Raw genomic sequence first — 15,628 nt, 5'->3', positions numbered from 1 at the left:
GAAGAGGCGTGGCGGGGACCCGAGAATGTTGAAGGCTGACCCGGATGTGATTGTTAGAAGTTTTGCGGGAAATGTGAGAGCGTTCAATTCAGGAGTTGAAGAGGAAATGTAGAGGGGAAGGAAAGGTTGGGAATTAAAAATAACTACAGTGTTATGATATACCGGGACCAAACTGATCGACAGCCCTGGTGAGGGGGATACCGCAGCGGAGAGATGGATGAATACGATGAACTTTACGGTATCGAGGATGACTTTGAACAGCAGTTCGCGGACGATCTTGAAGCCCTCGCCGAGATGGAGTGTGAGTAGACCAGCTGCTACAAGACAGCCCCCCTGTTTCTGTACTGCGCTGTTCTCGAGCAGATGCAGTGCTTCTCTGGTATAATCGGCGGGAGCTTCAATTCTGCCTTGAGTGCCCAGCCTGAAAACCTCACTGGCGTTTCGCTGCTGGATGAAAGATGTTTCACCTCTGACAGGACTCGCCGTGCTATTGTAAAACAGCACACTTGATGAATACATGCGTGTATGTGTGTGAGAAAGTCAGCCTAACCCTAGAACCCTCAGTGCCTGCAACTTTGTTATACGTTTCCAGGTTTATAGGAGTTTTGGGCATATAATATCATCTAGGGTCTGTTGAAAAAGTGAAGCCGAGTTAAGCCGATGTTCTACAACTGGACACGGTAGAAAAGCCTGCCTTTCCTCTCATCAGAGGTCTAACTCTATCTCGGCTCTTGGAGGGCCTGGTATTTTGTTTGTTTTTTTTGTTCTACCCACGTTCATAGTTACGTAATTAGTCTAATTATTTAATTAACTGCATAATTGCAACAGTTCTAACCAGGCTCCGAGAGGGCTTGCTGGTACCTTCCCCACTACTAACGCGACTGTCTTGTGTGATGAACTGTAAATGACGGGGTATGGCGGATGCAGAACATCATGAGTTGAGCTGTTGCCCGGCGGCTCCTGTCTCTCCCCCCGTGCAGACGAGCCTCCTCCCCCAGCGAGGGTGTCCGGGTTCAGGACGAAGCCGCAGTCCTTCGAGGAGGCCATCGCTGCCGGGGACGCCCTCCTGAAGTGCCGGGGCGGCGCCCAGAACTTCGGGCCCCCCGAGGCACCAGGGGGCTCTGCTGCTGCCCCGGAGGGCCCCCCCGCGGAGGACGGCTTCCCGGCGGAGCAGCTGAGTGAGTGCGCCGCCCGCCCGCCCGCGAGTCCGCGCTGAGGGCGCCCGTGTCCGCCGGCTGACGTGTCTCCGTTCTCTCGCAGCCCCCCGGCCCAAGCGGCGGAGACGCGAGGCCGTGAAGAAGCTGCAGTTCACGCAGACGGGCGGCGGGGAGCCGGAGGACGACATCAGCCCACCCTCCTCCCCCGAAGATTACAGCACGTTCAGACGCAGCGGGTAAGGGGCAGTGAGCACCGCTGCTTTAATTAACAATAATAAACATGGCTTACACTTCTATAGCGCTTTTCTGGACACCCACTCAAAGCGCTTGACAGGTAATGGAGATCCCCTCCACCACCACCAATGTGCAGCCCCCACCTGGATGATGCGACGGCAGCCATAGTTCGCCAGAGCGCTCACCACACACCAGCTCTCAGTGGAGAGGAGAGTGATGAGGCCAGTTCATAGATGGGGATTATTAGGAGGCCATGATTGGTAAGGGCCAGGGGGATATTTGGTTACACCCCTACTCTTTTCGAGAAACACCCTGGGATTTTTAATGCCCACACGTATTACGTCTATTGAAAGAAGGATGGTGCCTTTTTACAGTACTGTATAGTGTCCTCGTCACTGTCCTGGGCGTTAGGACCCACAAAGACTGCAGAGTGAGCGCCCCCTACCGGCACCCAGAATACCTCTTAGCAGAAACCTGTTTCTCCCAGATCTCCCATCCAGGTACTGGCCAGGCTCACACCTACTGAGCTGCAGTGAGTTGCCAGATGTGAGCAGCAGGGTGACATGGCTGCTGGCGTTATTTTGCTTTACCCAGATGGGAGTTGTGCTCTGCAGGCAGGTAAAGACGCAACACAGTACGTTTAACAGGCATGACACATTACACAATATATTTGATAGATGTGAGGTGTGAGAGAAATATGTGTAAACTAATTGTACAGTCAATTGTCCAAACTGAGCAGGTTGGTAGCTGTGGAAGTAAAAGATGACCTAGCTCTCTTGCTATTAAACACAGCTGTGTGAAACCAGCTCACACCAGCAGAAGGCGCTGTCTCTCTGTGATGCATTACCTGGGTATGAAGTGTTGCGTCTTATCCCGATACCAAGATACAATAAAACTGCGACCGTGCATATTGGAGCCCTGCAGTGAGATTGTTTCTATTTTGAATAGTATCTCCTATCAGCTAATCGAGTGGCCTCTTATCCATGCCCCTTTTGTCTGTATTTGATTCTTGTCTGCCAAAGCCTTTTTCGCAGAGGAGCGTCATTAGCGAGTTTTAGGACTAACACAAAGGTTGAAACGTTTAACCAATTTCTCTGGAAAATCTAATCGTATTACCTGACCCAGAATATGCACAGGAGTCTTGCAGAAATAGAGGAATCCTGCAGAGGAACCATGCTATTATACAATTGTATTGTTTTTTTGTACTACGTATCGTCTGAGAGCTAGCTAAATAGCATTTCGTTATACCATATACCTGTATATGAGTATAATGACAATAAACTTGAACTTGAGGTGTGACAAAGCAGGGCCAATCCCTGTGTGAGTCGCGCGGGGACGTGGGTGTGGGCTCTGTGCTAGCGAGTCTCTCTCTGACAGCGTGCAGGCGGAGTCCCGGCAGGCTCTGGACATCAGCGGGCTGGCCGAGCTGCAGGAGACCCCCCGGAGGGAGCCCCGCGGGCCGGAGAGGCACGTTCTTCACCGGCCGCCCCCCTCGGGGGGCTACATCAGTGTCACCGACTCCTCGGGGAACAGAGTCTACCTGGCCATGAAGGACGAGGACAGCAGGGTGAGAGCAGGCAGGACTGGAAGGCCCTCCGGTCTGCGGGCTGTGTGGGGTCTTTTTCCACGGAGGGCGGCTGTGTTTAATCGCAGAGTCGCACGGGGTCCATGTGGGCGAGTGGTCAGCTGCAGTAACTTGTCTCCGCCTCTCTTTTCTCAGGCTGTGGACACCCAGTCGCTCAGGAGGACCCAGTGGTCTCTGGGGCTGTTGTCTGTGCCCATTGAGCAGCTGAGGGAGCAGGTGGCTGAAAAGGTAGGTCCACACACAGGTCACTCAGCCTCCCGCTGCCCAGGCCTGCTTTTTATCAGCCTGGCACACAGACCCCAGGGAAAGAGTTGAATAAACTTGGATTTTATTCCCTTATGTGCAGGGTGCTCTTCAGCAAAACTGTTTGATCAGATACCACAGTTTTCAGATTATCTGGCAGCTTCAGTCCAGTTTGGCATTTATCGCATAATTATAATAATTCCTTAAATCTATATAGTGCTTTTCTGGACACTCCACTCCAAGCGCTTTACAGGTAATGAGGCCTTCCCTCCACCACCACCAGTGTGCAGCATCCACTTGGATGATGTGGTGGTAGCCATAGTGCAACCAGTACACTCCCCACACACCAGCTATCAGTGGGGAGGAGAACAGAGGGCTGATAGGGATTATTATGAGGCCTTGATTGGCCTTAGGGCTTTCTCAGGACTTCTTGAGATGCACTCTGGGATTTTTAATGACCACAGAGAATCAGGACCTCAGTTTTCATCCGAAAGACAGCACCTTTTTACAGTATAGTGTCCTCGTCACTGTACTGGGGCATTAGGACCCACACAGACAGCAGGGCGAGCGCCCCCTACTGGCCCCACCAACGCCTCTTCCTGCCGCGACTTTAGAGTGCCGTCTGCTGCCAGGATAAGGCAAGCATGCGCTTTGAGGCCGACACTGAAATGAGTTGCGTTTCTGATATTGATTAGAATGTGTTGGGGCTGGTGATGTGTGTGGAGGAGGGTGGCGTGATTCACTATTTCTATATTTATGCAAGTTGTAACGTGGGATGGAAGAGGTTGAGAAACGCTGAACTACAGTGTTCCGAAAGCAATAACCATTTCCAAGCCTTACGTTATTGCTATAATTAATTAATTCTTCTGTTTTTTTTTCATCTTATTATTAACGCCAATAATATTTGGGAGGCTCACTCTGTGTAACCCAGGCTGTGATAGGAGATCACATTCCTGGCTGCAGATCTGTTGAGTTTTCTCCCCCAGTAGGACTGATAGCTCTTCTTGTTCTGGCCGGTGTGGGAATTCTGGGATTTGATCGCTTCTTTTGGTGGAGGTGGGGGAGGAGAATGGGCTCAGAGGAACGGAGACCTTCCTGCCCTTTCTGCTGCTCTGCGGCTCCGTCTCTGCTCCTTCTCCGTGCGCAGGGTGAAAGCAGCCCCTGTCAGGCCTGGTGTTAGTGGATAAGGGTGTGTCTGGGTTTTCTTTCCAGCGTCATCGGCAGTTGGTGGAGGAGTCTCAGAGGCTGAGCGAGCTACTCAACAGGTACTCGTCCCCCCCCACTCCCTGTCCACAGGTGCACCGCAGGAAACCTGCGCAGTTTCATCAGCTGCATAGCTGGGAGATGCCTCAAATTGCATAGCGTTTTTCTTGCCCTGAAGTGAGAACTTCATCCTTGACCATCCTTGCAAACATCACACTCACTGCTGTGTAGTTTCACGATGCTAGAGTAAGCGAGATCTTGTGCCTTAGAAGTTAACGGCCAAGAGATTGAATTCAGCAATGGTTCTGTTTGCTTTTACCCTCTATTCCAGTTTCAGGATGACTTAAACAAAGTTGTTTTCCTAATACCATAGTTTAGGTGTTGGAGAAACATCGTTTGGTTTCCCTTTTCCAAGCTTTACATCCTGTTAGAATGACCTTTACACTTTAATAATCATTGTCAGTAAAGGGGGGTCAAGTTGTGCTCTGGGTTAAAAAAGTTTTGAGGAGTGCTATGTTAATCCTGGAGCGTCCTTTCTTTACTCGCCCAGGGACTGGCTCCCAGACAATATGCTTGTATTTCCAGGGTCAGTGTGCCTTGTCCTCAATTGCCTTTCGACACCAGGTGGTTGACCCTCGTCCTCAGTCGCACACGAGCGTGGGTGTATCTGTCGTGGCGTCTGTCCACAGTGTGTATGTGTGTGTCACAGTCTGCGTCGCCCTCCACAACAGCGCGTGTGTTCCTCCCCCGCAGTCGTATTGACCAGGAGTTCGGGGAGCAGGATGGCGCGGAGCAGGTGCAGGAGCCTGAGGGAGAGGGTGAGGAGAAGGAGAGAGGGGATGAAGAAGAGGACTTCAGCTCCTCCCGACTCTGGGTGGACAGATTCTCACCGCGGCACTTCACTGACCTGCTTAGTGATGATGTAAGTCTCTGTTCACTGACCCAGGCGACACAGGCTCCACTGAAATAGTGTCCCCTCATTTCCTGAGTCAGACCTAAGGCAGGGCGATGATATCCCCTTGTAGTGACCCCTGAGTGATTGTGGGTGTGGGCCGGAGACACCCCATCCAAAGGCACGTTCGATTCAGGTCTGTCTTGTTTCATTTTGAAATCCCGGTTAGAGGGTGAAACTGGAAGTAAAAACATTTCGGGGAATATTATTATTGCAGAAATGAACCTCCCCAGCCAATCTAGTCCTCAATATATATTGTACCTCCAAAATCCAAGCTTCGTGGGGCCAAAAGATGATGCTTCTCCATCCCTAATAAAATTAACTAACTTCCTTCACAGAAATATATGTTCATAAAAAGTTGATTTAGCAACTATGTGAAAAGTCCACTAAAGTAATATATATGAACAAAGTATGTAGTTTGATGGCTTATAGATCTAAGTGAGTGAATTTTAAACTCCATATATTATAGGGCTATAAACAGGAAAAAGGTTTTTAAAACATGCACTGTATGGGAAACCAGTGTGTCAGTAATAACCCGTTCAGGGATTCTGACGTTCTGTGACCTTCTGTTTACACAATTATACAAGACTGTCGGACACACGCGTGCATTAAGGATATTTAATTCAAAACCTCATCTACATTGACGCAATTACAGTGCCTAAAGGAACAAGCAAAACCAGCAGTAAGAAGTTTCCCTGCTCTGTTGCTGGAAAAATACCACTTTGAAAACGAAACTTTCGGGTAGTCTGAGGCAGACGAGCAGGCCGCACTCTGCTGGTAGACTGTCATGAGGGGCACAATCATGGAAATTCCCTGTAATCCCTCACGATAATGTAAACATCTGATTTGGGCAATCTTTTAGATGTGTTTATATGTAGTCTGTCTTCCCTGTTATCCGTTTGTGTTTACCCCCGTGTCGGTCTGGTTTTCTTCAACCGGAGGCTCTTGGTCCCTGTCCAGGCCCAGCCCAGCCCATGGGTCTCCAGTTGAAGAAGACTGCTGTAACAGTGTGGCTCTTGAACTAGAGTCTTCTGCAGCAGTGCAGGAGAGCCAGAGCAGCTGGCCACCCTTCCAGCACGGCAACAACACGTCGATCTGCATCTTTAATTTGACAGAGGGTTGTGCTTTCATGCACAGACATCTTGAAAGGTGACGGGAGGCTCTGACGCCCTCCTGTACTGATCTGAATGTGTTCGCACTGTAAACGAATAACAAGGCGTAGAAGTCACCGGTACCGCGTCGCGTTGGTACACAATCTCCTCGTCTTACTCCTTTTCGGCCTCCTTTCACTTTTTCAAAAGTCCCGAGAGTGGCTGGTTCTCTTTTCCACCAAGACATCCATCCTTCCCTGCCTTCTGAGTGCCTCTCCCCTTGCAGTACACTAACCGCTGCCTGCTCAAGTGGCTGAAGCTGTGGGACACCGTGGTCTTCGGGAGGGAGAAGCCAGTGAAGAAGGCCAAGCCGGCAGCAGATGGGAACCAGTCCCTCAGCGGCAGATGGCAGCAGAGGGAGCAGCAGAACCAGCGGTTTAAGACCAAGGCCCAGATCACAGAGGAGATCCTGGAGGCCGAGCTGGACCAGTACAAAAGGCCCAAATACAAGGTGAGCGATGCATTCCGACACCTACGTTCATCGCTCTTGTCCATACGTCCCACGTCCCAATCGCTTGATCTCTTTGGAGTGGTTTAAGGTTTTAATTTGGAATTTATGGCCCGTGCGTGATGCTGTTTCCTGTAGGTGGCGCTGCTGTGTGGGCCGCCGGGCTTGGGCAAGACCACTCTGGCGCATGTCATCGCAAAGCATGCTGGGTACAACGTTGTGGAGATGAATGCCAGGTGGGGCGGTGTTTTTAAGGTGCTACAAGAATATCTGTGCATGAAAAACGGCGCGTATGAAGTATTTTTGAGATTTAGATTGAGCTCTGTGTAGTAATAAAGAGAGGTGGCCCTGACGAGGGGCATTTTGAGGCCAGGGGAAAAACGGATTTGTAACGCTTCCTAACCGAGACCCCCCCCCGTGGCACAGCGACGACCGGAGCCCCGAGCTCTTCCAGAAGAGGATCGACACGGCTACGCAGATGAAATCCGTCTTGGGGGCCAACGAGAAACCCAACTGCCTGGTGATTGACGAGATTGACGGCGCGCCCTCCGTGAGTCTCCCGGGGCCGCGCCCCTTTCCCCGCGGTCCTCGTCCCCCGCCTCCCTCCAGTGCCCGAGCTGTTCCATTCCCATTTCTCCCCGCTGGGGAGTCAGCAGTGACCCTGAATACCCGGTTTGACAAGATCCGCGTTTTCCGTTTTTTTTTCGATTTTTATTTCTTCCTACGTCTTTGTCCCGTCATTCCCAGCCTCATTCCTGCTTCCTTGGCTCTCTTCTTGGTCCTCTTGGCGTTTTTTTTTTCCGACCCGCTTGTTTCCGTTTTCCCAGGCGGCGATCAACATCCTGCTGGCCACCCTGAACCGTAAGGAGAGCCGAGAGGAGGAGGCGGAGGGGGCGCCCAGCAGCCTCGGGAAGAACAAGAGGAAGAAGAAAGAGTCGGTGTTGCTGAGGCCGATCATCTGTATCTGCAACGACCTGTAGGTGGAGCTACGTGCCCAGATGTGTGTTTCCTGCAGGGGCTTGCTGCTGCTGGACTTGTATCTGTGTTTCCCCAGTACAGTCCATCTCTCCCAGGCTGTTGTTCAAGGGGTTGAAGCGATGTTGGACATCTGAAGGATTTTCTGTCATGATGGCAAAAACATCAGACAGCTGTTGTGTGTCACAGCCTTTGTAACTAAAGACGTCCCGTTATTACCAGTTTTAGCTGACTGTAGTTGTTCCTGTTGCCCGGATTCTTCAATGTGTGTGCGTTCAAGTCCCTCTCTGTGTTTTCTGGACAGCTATGTTCCTGCTCTACGGCAGCTACGCCAGCAGGCCTTCCTATTGGCCTTTCCTCCGACACAACCCTCCCGTCTGGTCCAGAGACTCACTGAGGTACTGGAACACAGATACTATACACACACCCCCTTACTGATCACAGCTGCATCTCTCCTGCCTGGTCCACAGACTCACTGAGGTACTGGAACACAGATACTATACACACACCCCCTTACTGATCACAGCTGCATCTCTCCTGCCTGGTCCACAGCCTCACTGAGGCCCTGGAACACAGATACTGTACACACACCCCCTTACTGATCACAGCTTCATCTCTCCTGCCTGGTCCACTGACTCACTGAGACCCTGGAACACAGATACTGTACACACACACCCTTACTGATCACAGCTGCATCTCTCCTGCCTGGTCCACAGCCTCACTGAGGCCCTGGAACACAGATACTATACACACACCCCCTTACTGATCACAGCTGCATCTCTCCTGCCTGGTCCACAGCCTCACTGAGGCCCTGGAACACAGATACCATACACACACACCCCCTTACTGATCACAGCTACAGCTCTGGTTCAGAGAATGTTGCTGTCTGTGTGCGAGTTTCCCCCCAGCCCCCTTCTCTGTTTGAAAATTGCCTCGTTGGCCAGCACTTTGTCTTCTCTCTCCGTCTCTCTTCCAGATCTCGAAGAGGCAGGGGATGAAGGCGGACACGGGGGCTCTCATGGCTCTCTGCGAGAAGACCGACAACGATATCCGTTCCTGCATCAACACGCTGCAGGTGAGGGGCCCGCGCACCGCGCTGGAGCTCGCCAACGCGGCAGGCGCCCTGCCAGCTGGGGTGACCGCCGACGCCCGCGGAACAAATGACTCGTGCTTCTGTGGAGGAATGAGAGAGCGGGCACCGTGGTTCATTGGGAGTTTTCCCATTTGTCCCGTAATCACGCGTCCGGTCTCTCCAAGCTGTTTCCTCTTTCCGTTTTGAATGCCCACTGGCCTCTGGTGTATGCAGGATTTCCTGCAGGGAGAAGCTCAGGCCGGGTCGTACCAGCTGACGAAACGTGGTACGTTAGCTTTAGCCATACGTTGGTATATTTTCTTGTATTCAAGTACAGCGAACACACTGGTCAATTAAGGGAATCGCGAGTCCCTGCAACAATCTCAAAATTTCGCATTCATTACTTCATTTTTTTTAATCAGCCTAGGCTTGGTGCCAATGGGTCTACATGAGTTTTTCAGACCAAATCGTGACACTTAAGAGCTGTGGAATAAGGTGCCATCGCGGCTACTGGCTGGCAGCTGATCTTGCAGTGAAGCGCTAACAAACAGTATTTCAGTATGGGTTCTTTTGTACATGTTGTCGGCGGTCACGCAATTTGTTTGACTAGGGGCCCTGCGTGGCTTGCATCTAACTGCAGGAGACCTGGGTGTGTGTTGTCAGTTTTTTTTATTAAGCACAGAAGCCCCTTCACACTGTCCTCTCCCCCCACCGTTAAATGCCTCTACTCTGCATTCCCACCCTGTTCGCGGTCTGTCCCAGAATCCCCGATCTTAGCTGGAGAAGGTTCGTTGGTGTGTTGAACAAATGAGCTTGTTTTGGTTGCCTGGTTTTCATCGAGACATTTAGTTTGGGGCTCCGGATGGTTCCCCCCCCCCCTCAAAAACTGTAGTTTAAAAATCTGAAAAAACAAAGTTGTTAACTGAAGTAGGATAGAGACGATTTATATTCTTCATTCCCATGAAGGATCTGACAACAGATCTGTTTGCCTCTTTTTCTTTTCTTGCAGTTTCTTTGATTTAACTGGGGGGGCATTTGAAGTGGATTTTGAAATGGCTTGGACGCAGGTCTGAAATCCGGCCTTTTGAGTTCGATATTCATTTGGCTTTTATATTTGTGCGCTGTCGCGCAGTTTCTGCATGGCCGTGGGCGAAGGCAGCTGGACCAGCGGATGGTGCAGTCCATGACAATCGGGCTGAAGGACCAGAATAAGGGGCTGTTCTCCGTGTGGCAGGAGATCTTCCAGCTGCCCAGAGTCAAGAGGTACGCAACCCGAAATGGGGAGTCTGGGGCTCGGCTCGGGCGAGCTCGGTGAAGAGCTAGAGCGTGTGAGTACAAGCTTTTGTGTCTGTGTTTATATGTTCGTGTGACTTGGGGGTTTTCCTGAACGGATGACCGCTACCTCTCTTTGCCATTCTGCCGGTAGTTCTTCGCTATAAAAAACACATGGTGCTAAACTGGTAGCTCTGATGGGCTCCCAGTTCTGTCAGAGAGTCACCTGCTGACTGGCATTTAAAAAAAATAAGCCCATCCTTTCAGTATGGAATATTACAAAGATAATGTAAAAGTTTAGCAGAGTTGAGGGAACGGTTAAGACTCTGGACTCCAGACCAGAGGGCTGTGGGTTTAAATTCCAAGTGAGGCATTTCTGTGGTAGCTTTGAGAGAGCTGTTTCCCTCAGACTGCTCCTGTAAATGCCCTGATTTGGAAATTCAGTCTACAGGTCCATTATCATAATGAGAATTTGATTTCTGTTGACTTCCTTGTTAAGATGAATGAATAAAAATATTTGAGGGATAAGATGACTTGCTTACGTTTAACATCATCACAAAGAATTGCTTTTTGACATGTTACAGACAAGACTTTGGTGCCGGACCATTAAAGTGTAAGTAGGAGACGAGGCCAACAGGCGTGTTGAGTTACTTGTCTTGAACAGGTGCTGGGACACTGGAACTGCAGGTCAGCACTGGGCGGTGTGCAAGTGTTGTGTAACACTGGGCACTAATCCCTGGGCTCTCTGGGTGCAGCTGCACACATCTGGCAGGTTGAATAAAGAGTTACATAATACAGGGCCTGGAGGTTGTGATTCTTACACTGCACCTGCTCCTGTCTGGCCCCTCAGTGAGTTATTGATTGTCGTCGTGCAGCTCTCCTAGAGAGGCAGAAGGCACTTCTGTTTCACGTTCCAGATGTGCTCTATGTGGTTTGATTGAGTGAGGCAAGTGCTTGGCTGAGCTTTTCCAGGGCTCCTACAGCTGATGGTTCCTGTAACAGAGTTGCTGCGTAAAACTGGAAGCAAGCGCTTTCTGCCATGTTTTCCTCAAGGATCGACCGATCTCCTCAGCCTGTCGGGTTGAGAGCCTGTATCCCAGTTCTAACTGCCCAGAAGGCCTTGACTTCAGGCACCATATTTAAAAAAAAACAACCTAATCTGCATCTTATACAAAGAAATAGTTGATCATCCTTTCCTTCTGTCTTAAAATAAACCTGGTGCATGTTTAGGATAGCTAGGAAGTACTTGGCTCAAGCAAACACTAAAAATGAAAGGAACCCTTTCACTTCAAGACAGACTTAAACAAGGTGTCAACTTTGGGAGTATTGTACAAAAATGGTGAACTCCAGCAAATTGCATGTTTTAGAAAACCTTGATATAACCGATAAGCATATCTCATATTGCCTGGCTTGTACTTTTTTATAGTGGGGAGATTATTTTACAAGGGAACATTTTCCAGACCCTTACAGACTAGTGTTTACAGACCCTTAGTTTCAGACGTGAGAGTGTATTTGGTGGTGATAAAAAAAAAGCCTGAAAAGGCCGTTTCTGTGTATGTTTTTTGGTTTATAAGTGCGTGCCGAAACATGCTTTCCGGTGTATTGTAGCATTGCTGGTCTTGCAGGGAGCCAGAGAACATTAGACTGATTGACTGGGGTTTTTGTTAGGTGCCGCCATTCCTAGCGGATAGTGCCTGCATCTCTGTGTTTTGTGTTTGGCATTTGGCGCACAATGTTTATTCTTTCCTTTTGCTTGAGAAGAACGCCGACGCCCCCGCCAGCCTTCTGAAAGTTTCTTTCTTGGTTTTCGGAGGGTTGCGAGTCGATCTTTTTCTCTTTCCCCTGGGCGGGCCAGGTCTGTGACCGTTGCTGTGGGGTGTGTTGCAGGAAGAGGGCTGGCCAGGAGCTGTCCGTGGGCCTGGAGGAGGGCTCTGGGCCGGGCAACGCCAACTCCACACAGAGACTGCCGCACATCTTGCATCTGGCCTCTTCCGCAGGCGAGCACGAGAAAGTCGCGCAGGTACGAGACTGCAGCGCCTGCGCTGGGCCTGAGAGACGGAGAGAACTGAGGGACCGGGCAGGGCCATAGAGCACCGTCAGACGAGCGAAATTCTGGAGTCTGAGAAGGCAGCTGCCACACTCTCCTCCTTTAGCTTTCCCTCGTCAAACTCTCTCTCTCCCCTTAATCTCTCTCTGCAGGGGCTGTACGACAACTTCCTCAATATGAAGCTGAAGGACCCCAGCCTGCGGGGAATATGCGCGGGGCTGGAGTGGCTGGGCTTCACGGACCTGCTGGCCGAGACCATGATGCACGGCCAGAACTTCTCCCTCATGAGATACCTGCCCTTCCTGCCTGCTGCCTTCCACCTGCTCTTTGCAGCCAACAACGTGCCCCGCATTGCCTACCCCAACAGCCAGTACGAGGTGACTTAACCGGGCCACTCTGAGCTCTAGGCTGGGGTTTAGTGTTAAGCCGATCCCCTGCCTCAGTTTGAACAGCCTTGCCTGCTGCCTGTAGCAGACTCCCCTGCAGTCTGATAACCAGGGTTTAGGCCAGGCTTCCGCAGCTGTGTGTGCAGAGCCACAGTCCTGCAGGTTTTATAAATACATTAACGTGGATCTGGAAAGCATAGTTTAGCAGCTAATTAATCTAATGAGTTCTAAAGTTGTTCACTCCGCTGAAATGAAAACCAGAGTACTTTACCTTCTGATCCAGGGCTGTAGGCACTTGATCTGTGCTCTAGTCTAGAACATGAAAAGATCATCAGAGTAGCGTGTATGGCCACATTGCCATTCTTTCTGTGCCCAGGGAAGGCGTTTTCCATTTATCCCGCTCTTTATCAGCGTGGTTTGGCCTTTCCTGTTACTGACCGTGACTGATGCTTCTCTTTCTGCCTGAATTTGGATTCCATATTCGTTATCGCTCCAGAGTCACTGGAAATGGAGGGAACTGTGACAGTGTCCCTTGCTGCATCTGAATAACCGTATTGTGGGTCCGTTTTATGAAATAAAATTCAAGGATCCTTTTTTTGTCTCTGGAAGGATTTGACCAGTTCTGCGTTGCTGCCTGTTCTGAACTGAGACCAAGAGTTCTTCTGTGTTCACATGAGATGAAAGGGGTATTGAGTGGTGAAGCAAAAGCAGAGACAAAAATGGACATAGGTTCTCCAAGGGCAACGTCCCTGTTCATGGTACCCAAGCAACTTAAGGAATGAAGTGAAGCTCTTCCTTCGCTTGAAATGGTTAAACCAGAAATGCGAGCTAGGAAGAACTGAAGAAAAGTATTGACTCTCCTGCTCAAACTACTTAAGGAATGAGGAGAGCAATAAACAGGTCAGCCCGTCTTCTTCTGTCTGAGTCTGCAGCTGAGACTAATGTTCCGTCTCGAAAGGCAGTGGAGCAGATATAACACCTCGTCCTGACTCTGCGCCTCTCAGCTGTGACAGCAGGTCCTCTCTGCACAGATCGAGGCCACGAGTTATTTTAGGAACGCTTGATATCTAAATATATGAGGCCGTTTTATTCATTGTGTCAAATGGTGGAGAAGATTCAGGGCTGGAATGATTTTTGTGTTATACAGTGGTCCTTTGCCCGAGTCCTTGAACGTGAATGCTAAATGTTACAGATTAAAGGATAGGGAGGGGCGTGTTGGAAATTAAGAAAGTCCACTTAACGTGGTGCATTGTAATCGTGATGAGTGTCAAAAGCTGCTGTTTCCAGTCCTGTGGTGTCGGAGTACTGATTTGCTTCCATGCGTGTGATGACTGGCCCCAGCTTGTCCGTCCGTCCTCAGCCCCCTGTCTCTCTGCCCCTCTCCTCAGGCCCAGGCCCGAACCCAGCAGACCAAGAACGTGCTGACGGCCATGCTGGCCGACATCCACCCCGTCATCCGCAGTCGCACGGGCCTGCACGCCCTGTCCCTGGACATCCTCAGCCTCCTGCTGGACGTCATCTGCCCCAGGCTGAGGCCGGTACGGCTGTCCCTGCCGTGTGTCCGTGTGTCCGTGTGTCCGTGTGTCCGTGTGTCCGTGTGTCCGTGTGTCCGTGTGTCCGTGTGTCCGTGTGTCCGTGTGTCCGTGTGTCCGTGTGTCCGTGTGTCCGTGTGTCCGTGTGTCCGTGTGTCCGTGTGTCCGGTTTGAGCACCAGTTTGAGACGCGTGACTCTACAGATGAGAGTTACCTAGTCGACGCTTCAATATAGGAGGCGAAGTCAAATGTGGTTCAGCAAATTGACCGAAGACGGTCCTTTGAACCATTTTCTTATGTCCATTATTAAGACTACTGTTAGCCTAGCTTTCTGATTAACGAAATGAGAGTAAACAATTTCTGGCTACAAAACCGCCTCCCGTGTTGCATTATAAATCCCGTCCTGAAACCTCACATGTGACGCAGGGCCCAGCTACGTTTTTTTTTACATTCGTCATGACAGAAAAAGAAAATTTGATTGAAACGTTAGATCAGTTACATAAATATTTCTAAAAAAATATCCAAAATTGTTTTTTCCACTTTATTAGAAAATTCTTTTTTCGGGGGGGGGGCATGTTAGCCCCCTAATGCCCCCCCCTCCCCTTAGAGACGTGTGTGTCTCTGTGCTGTCCTGCCCTGCTGAGCTGCTGCCCAACCATGTGATTTATTTTCCAACCCCCCAACTGTGCCCTCACCTCGTTCCTGGGGTCGCCCCCGTTGTGCTGCTCACCTCTCCACAGCCCCCCCTTAGGGACGAACAGAGCCGGCCCCGGGCTGCATTTCCACACAGCCTGAACTCTGCTCTTGGTTTCGTCTCCATGCCCTTCTGCCGTTGAATAATCCTGCACGTTGGCCATTTGTGCAGCACGGGATCAGTTAAAGGAGCTCGGAGCCCGAGTATCCCGACTCTTCACCTCGGCCGTGAAACTTTAATGAGATTTGAACGGGGGTGGGAAACGGATGCGGCACCTGTAAAGGCAGATTACAGACCGCAGAAGGAGGTCATCTTAATTCAATTACGGCCGGCTCGCTCCTCCGCCCGTCCCGTGCGGAGTAATTAAAACTCCGCCGTTCCACACTGCGGATTGAGCCCGTCCTCCTCGCACGAGGAAGCTGGGAGTGAAGGAGAGTGGGCGGCCTGCTTGCTAACCTACATATCCAGTCCCCAGACTTTGTTTTTATTTTTTAATCACTGCTCCTGCCATGGTAATTAGAAAGCACTTACCTTTTTAATTATCTATTGCACGGCGACATAGGATTGCCTGCCTGCATTCCACAAGGGGAGGCTGCCTGGTTGAAAAGGAGGACAAGCGTCATTTAACAGGAGGGGGTTGATGGGGCTGCTGGAGCCGGTTTTACGCAGCGGCCTGC

General features: G+C 50.6%; 1 protein-coding gene across 2 annotated transcripts in view; it reads left to right on the top strand.

Moving 5' to 3' along the window:
- Positions 1-45: 45 nt before the first annotated feature.
- Positions 46-15,628, top strand: part of chtf18 (CTF18, chromosome transmission fidelity factor 18 homolog (S. cerevisiae)) — a 36,495-nt gene continuing 20,912 nt past the window's right edge. The window contains exons 1-17 of one of the 2 annotated variants that reach the window (XM_088613037.1): positions 46-301; positions 981-1,178; positions 1,261-1,393; positions 2,769-2,958; positions 3,112-3,204; positions 4,432-4,484; positions 5,176-5,344; positions 6,752-6,976; positions 7,112-7,209; positions 7,400-7,523; positions 7,801-7,949; positions 8,253-8,346; positions 8,925-9,023; positions 10,153-10,283; positions 12,180-12,312; positions 12,492-12,716; positions 14,114-14,263. In XM_088613037.1, the coding sequence (XP_088469163.1) occupies positions 214-301; positions 981-1,178; positions 1,261-1,393; positions 2,769-2,958; positions 3,112-3,204; positions 4,432-4,484; positions 5,176-5,344; positions 6,752-6,976; positions 7,112-7,209; positions 7,400-7,523; positions 7,801-7,949; positions 8,253-8,346; positions 8,925-9,023; positions 10,153-10,283; positions 12,180-12,312; positions 12,492-12,716; positions 14,114-14,263 (2,352 nt within the window). In that variant the 5' untranslated portion in view covers positions 46-213. The remainder of the gene's footprint in view (positions 302-980; positions 1,179-1,260; positions 1,394-2,768; positions 2,959-3,111; positions 3,205-4,431; positions 4,485-5,175; positions 5,345-6,751; positions 6,977-7,111; positions 7,210-7,399; positions 7,524-7,800; positions 7,950-8,252; positions 8,347-8,924; positions 9,024-10,152; positions 10,284-12,179; positions 12,313-12,491; positions 12,717-14,113; positions 14,264-15,628) is intronic. The other variant, XM_088613036.1, reaches the window with a different exon arrangement.

This window comes from Lepisosteus platostomus, chromosome 19, assembly GCF_059453375.1.
Source record: "Lepisosteus platostomus isolate fLepPlt1 chromosome 19, fLepPlt1.hap1, whole genome shotgun sequence".
In the NCBI taxonomy this organism is placed as follows: Eukaryota; Metazoa; Chordata; class Actinopteri; order Semionotiformes; family Lepisosteidae; genus Lepisosteus; species Lepisosteus platostomus.
Note: the sequence above shows the minus strand (reverse complement) of the source record. Positions and strands in the feature narration are given on the sequence as shown.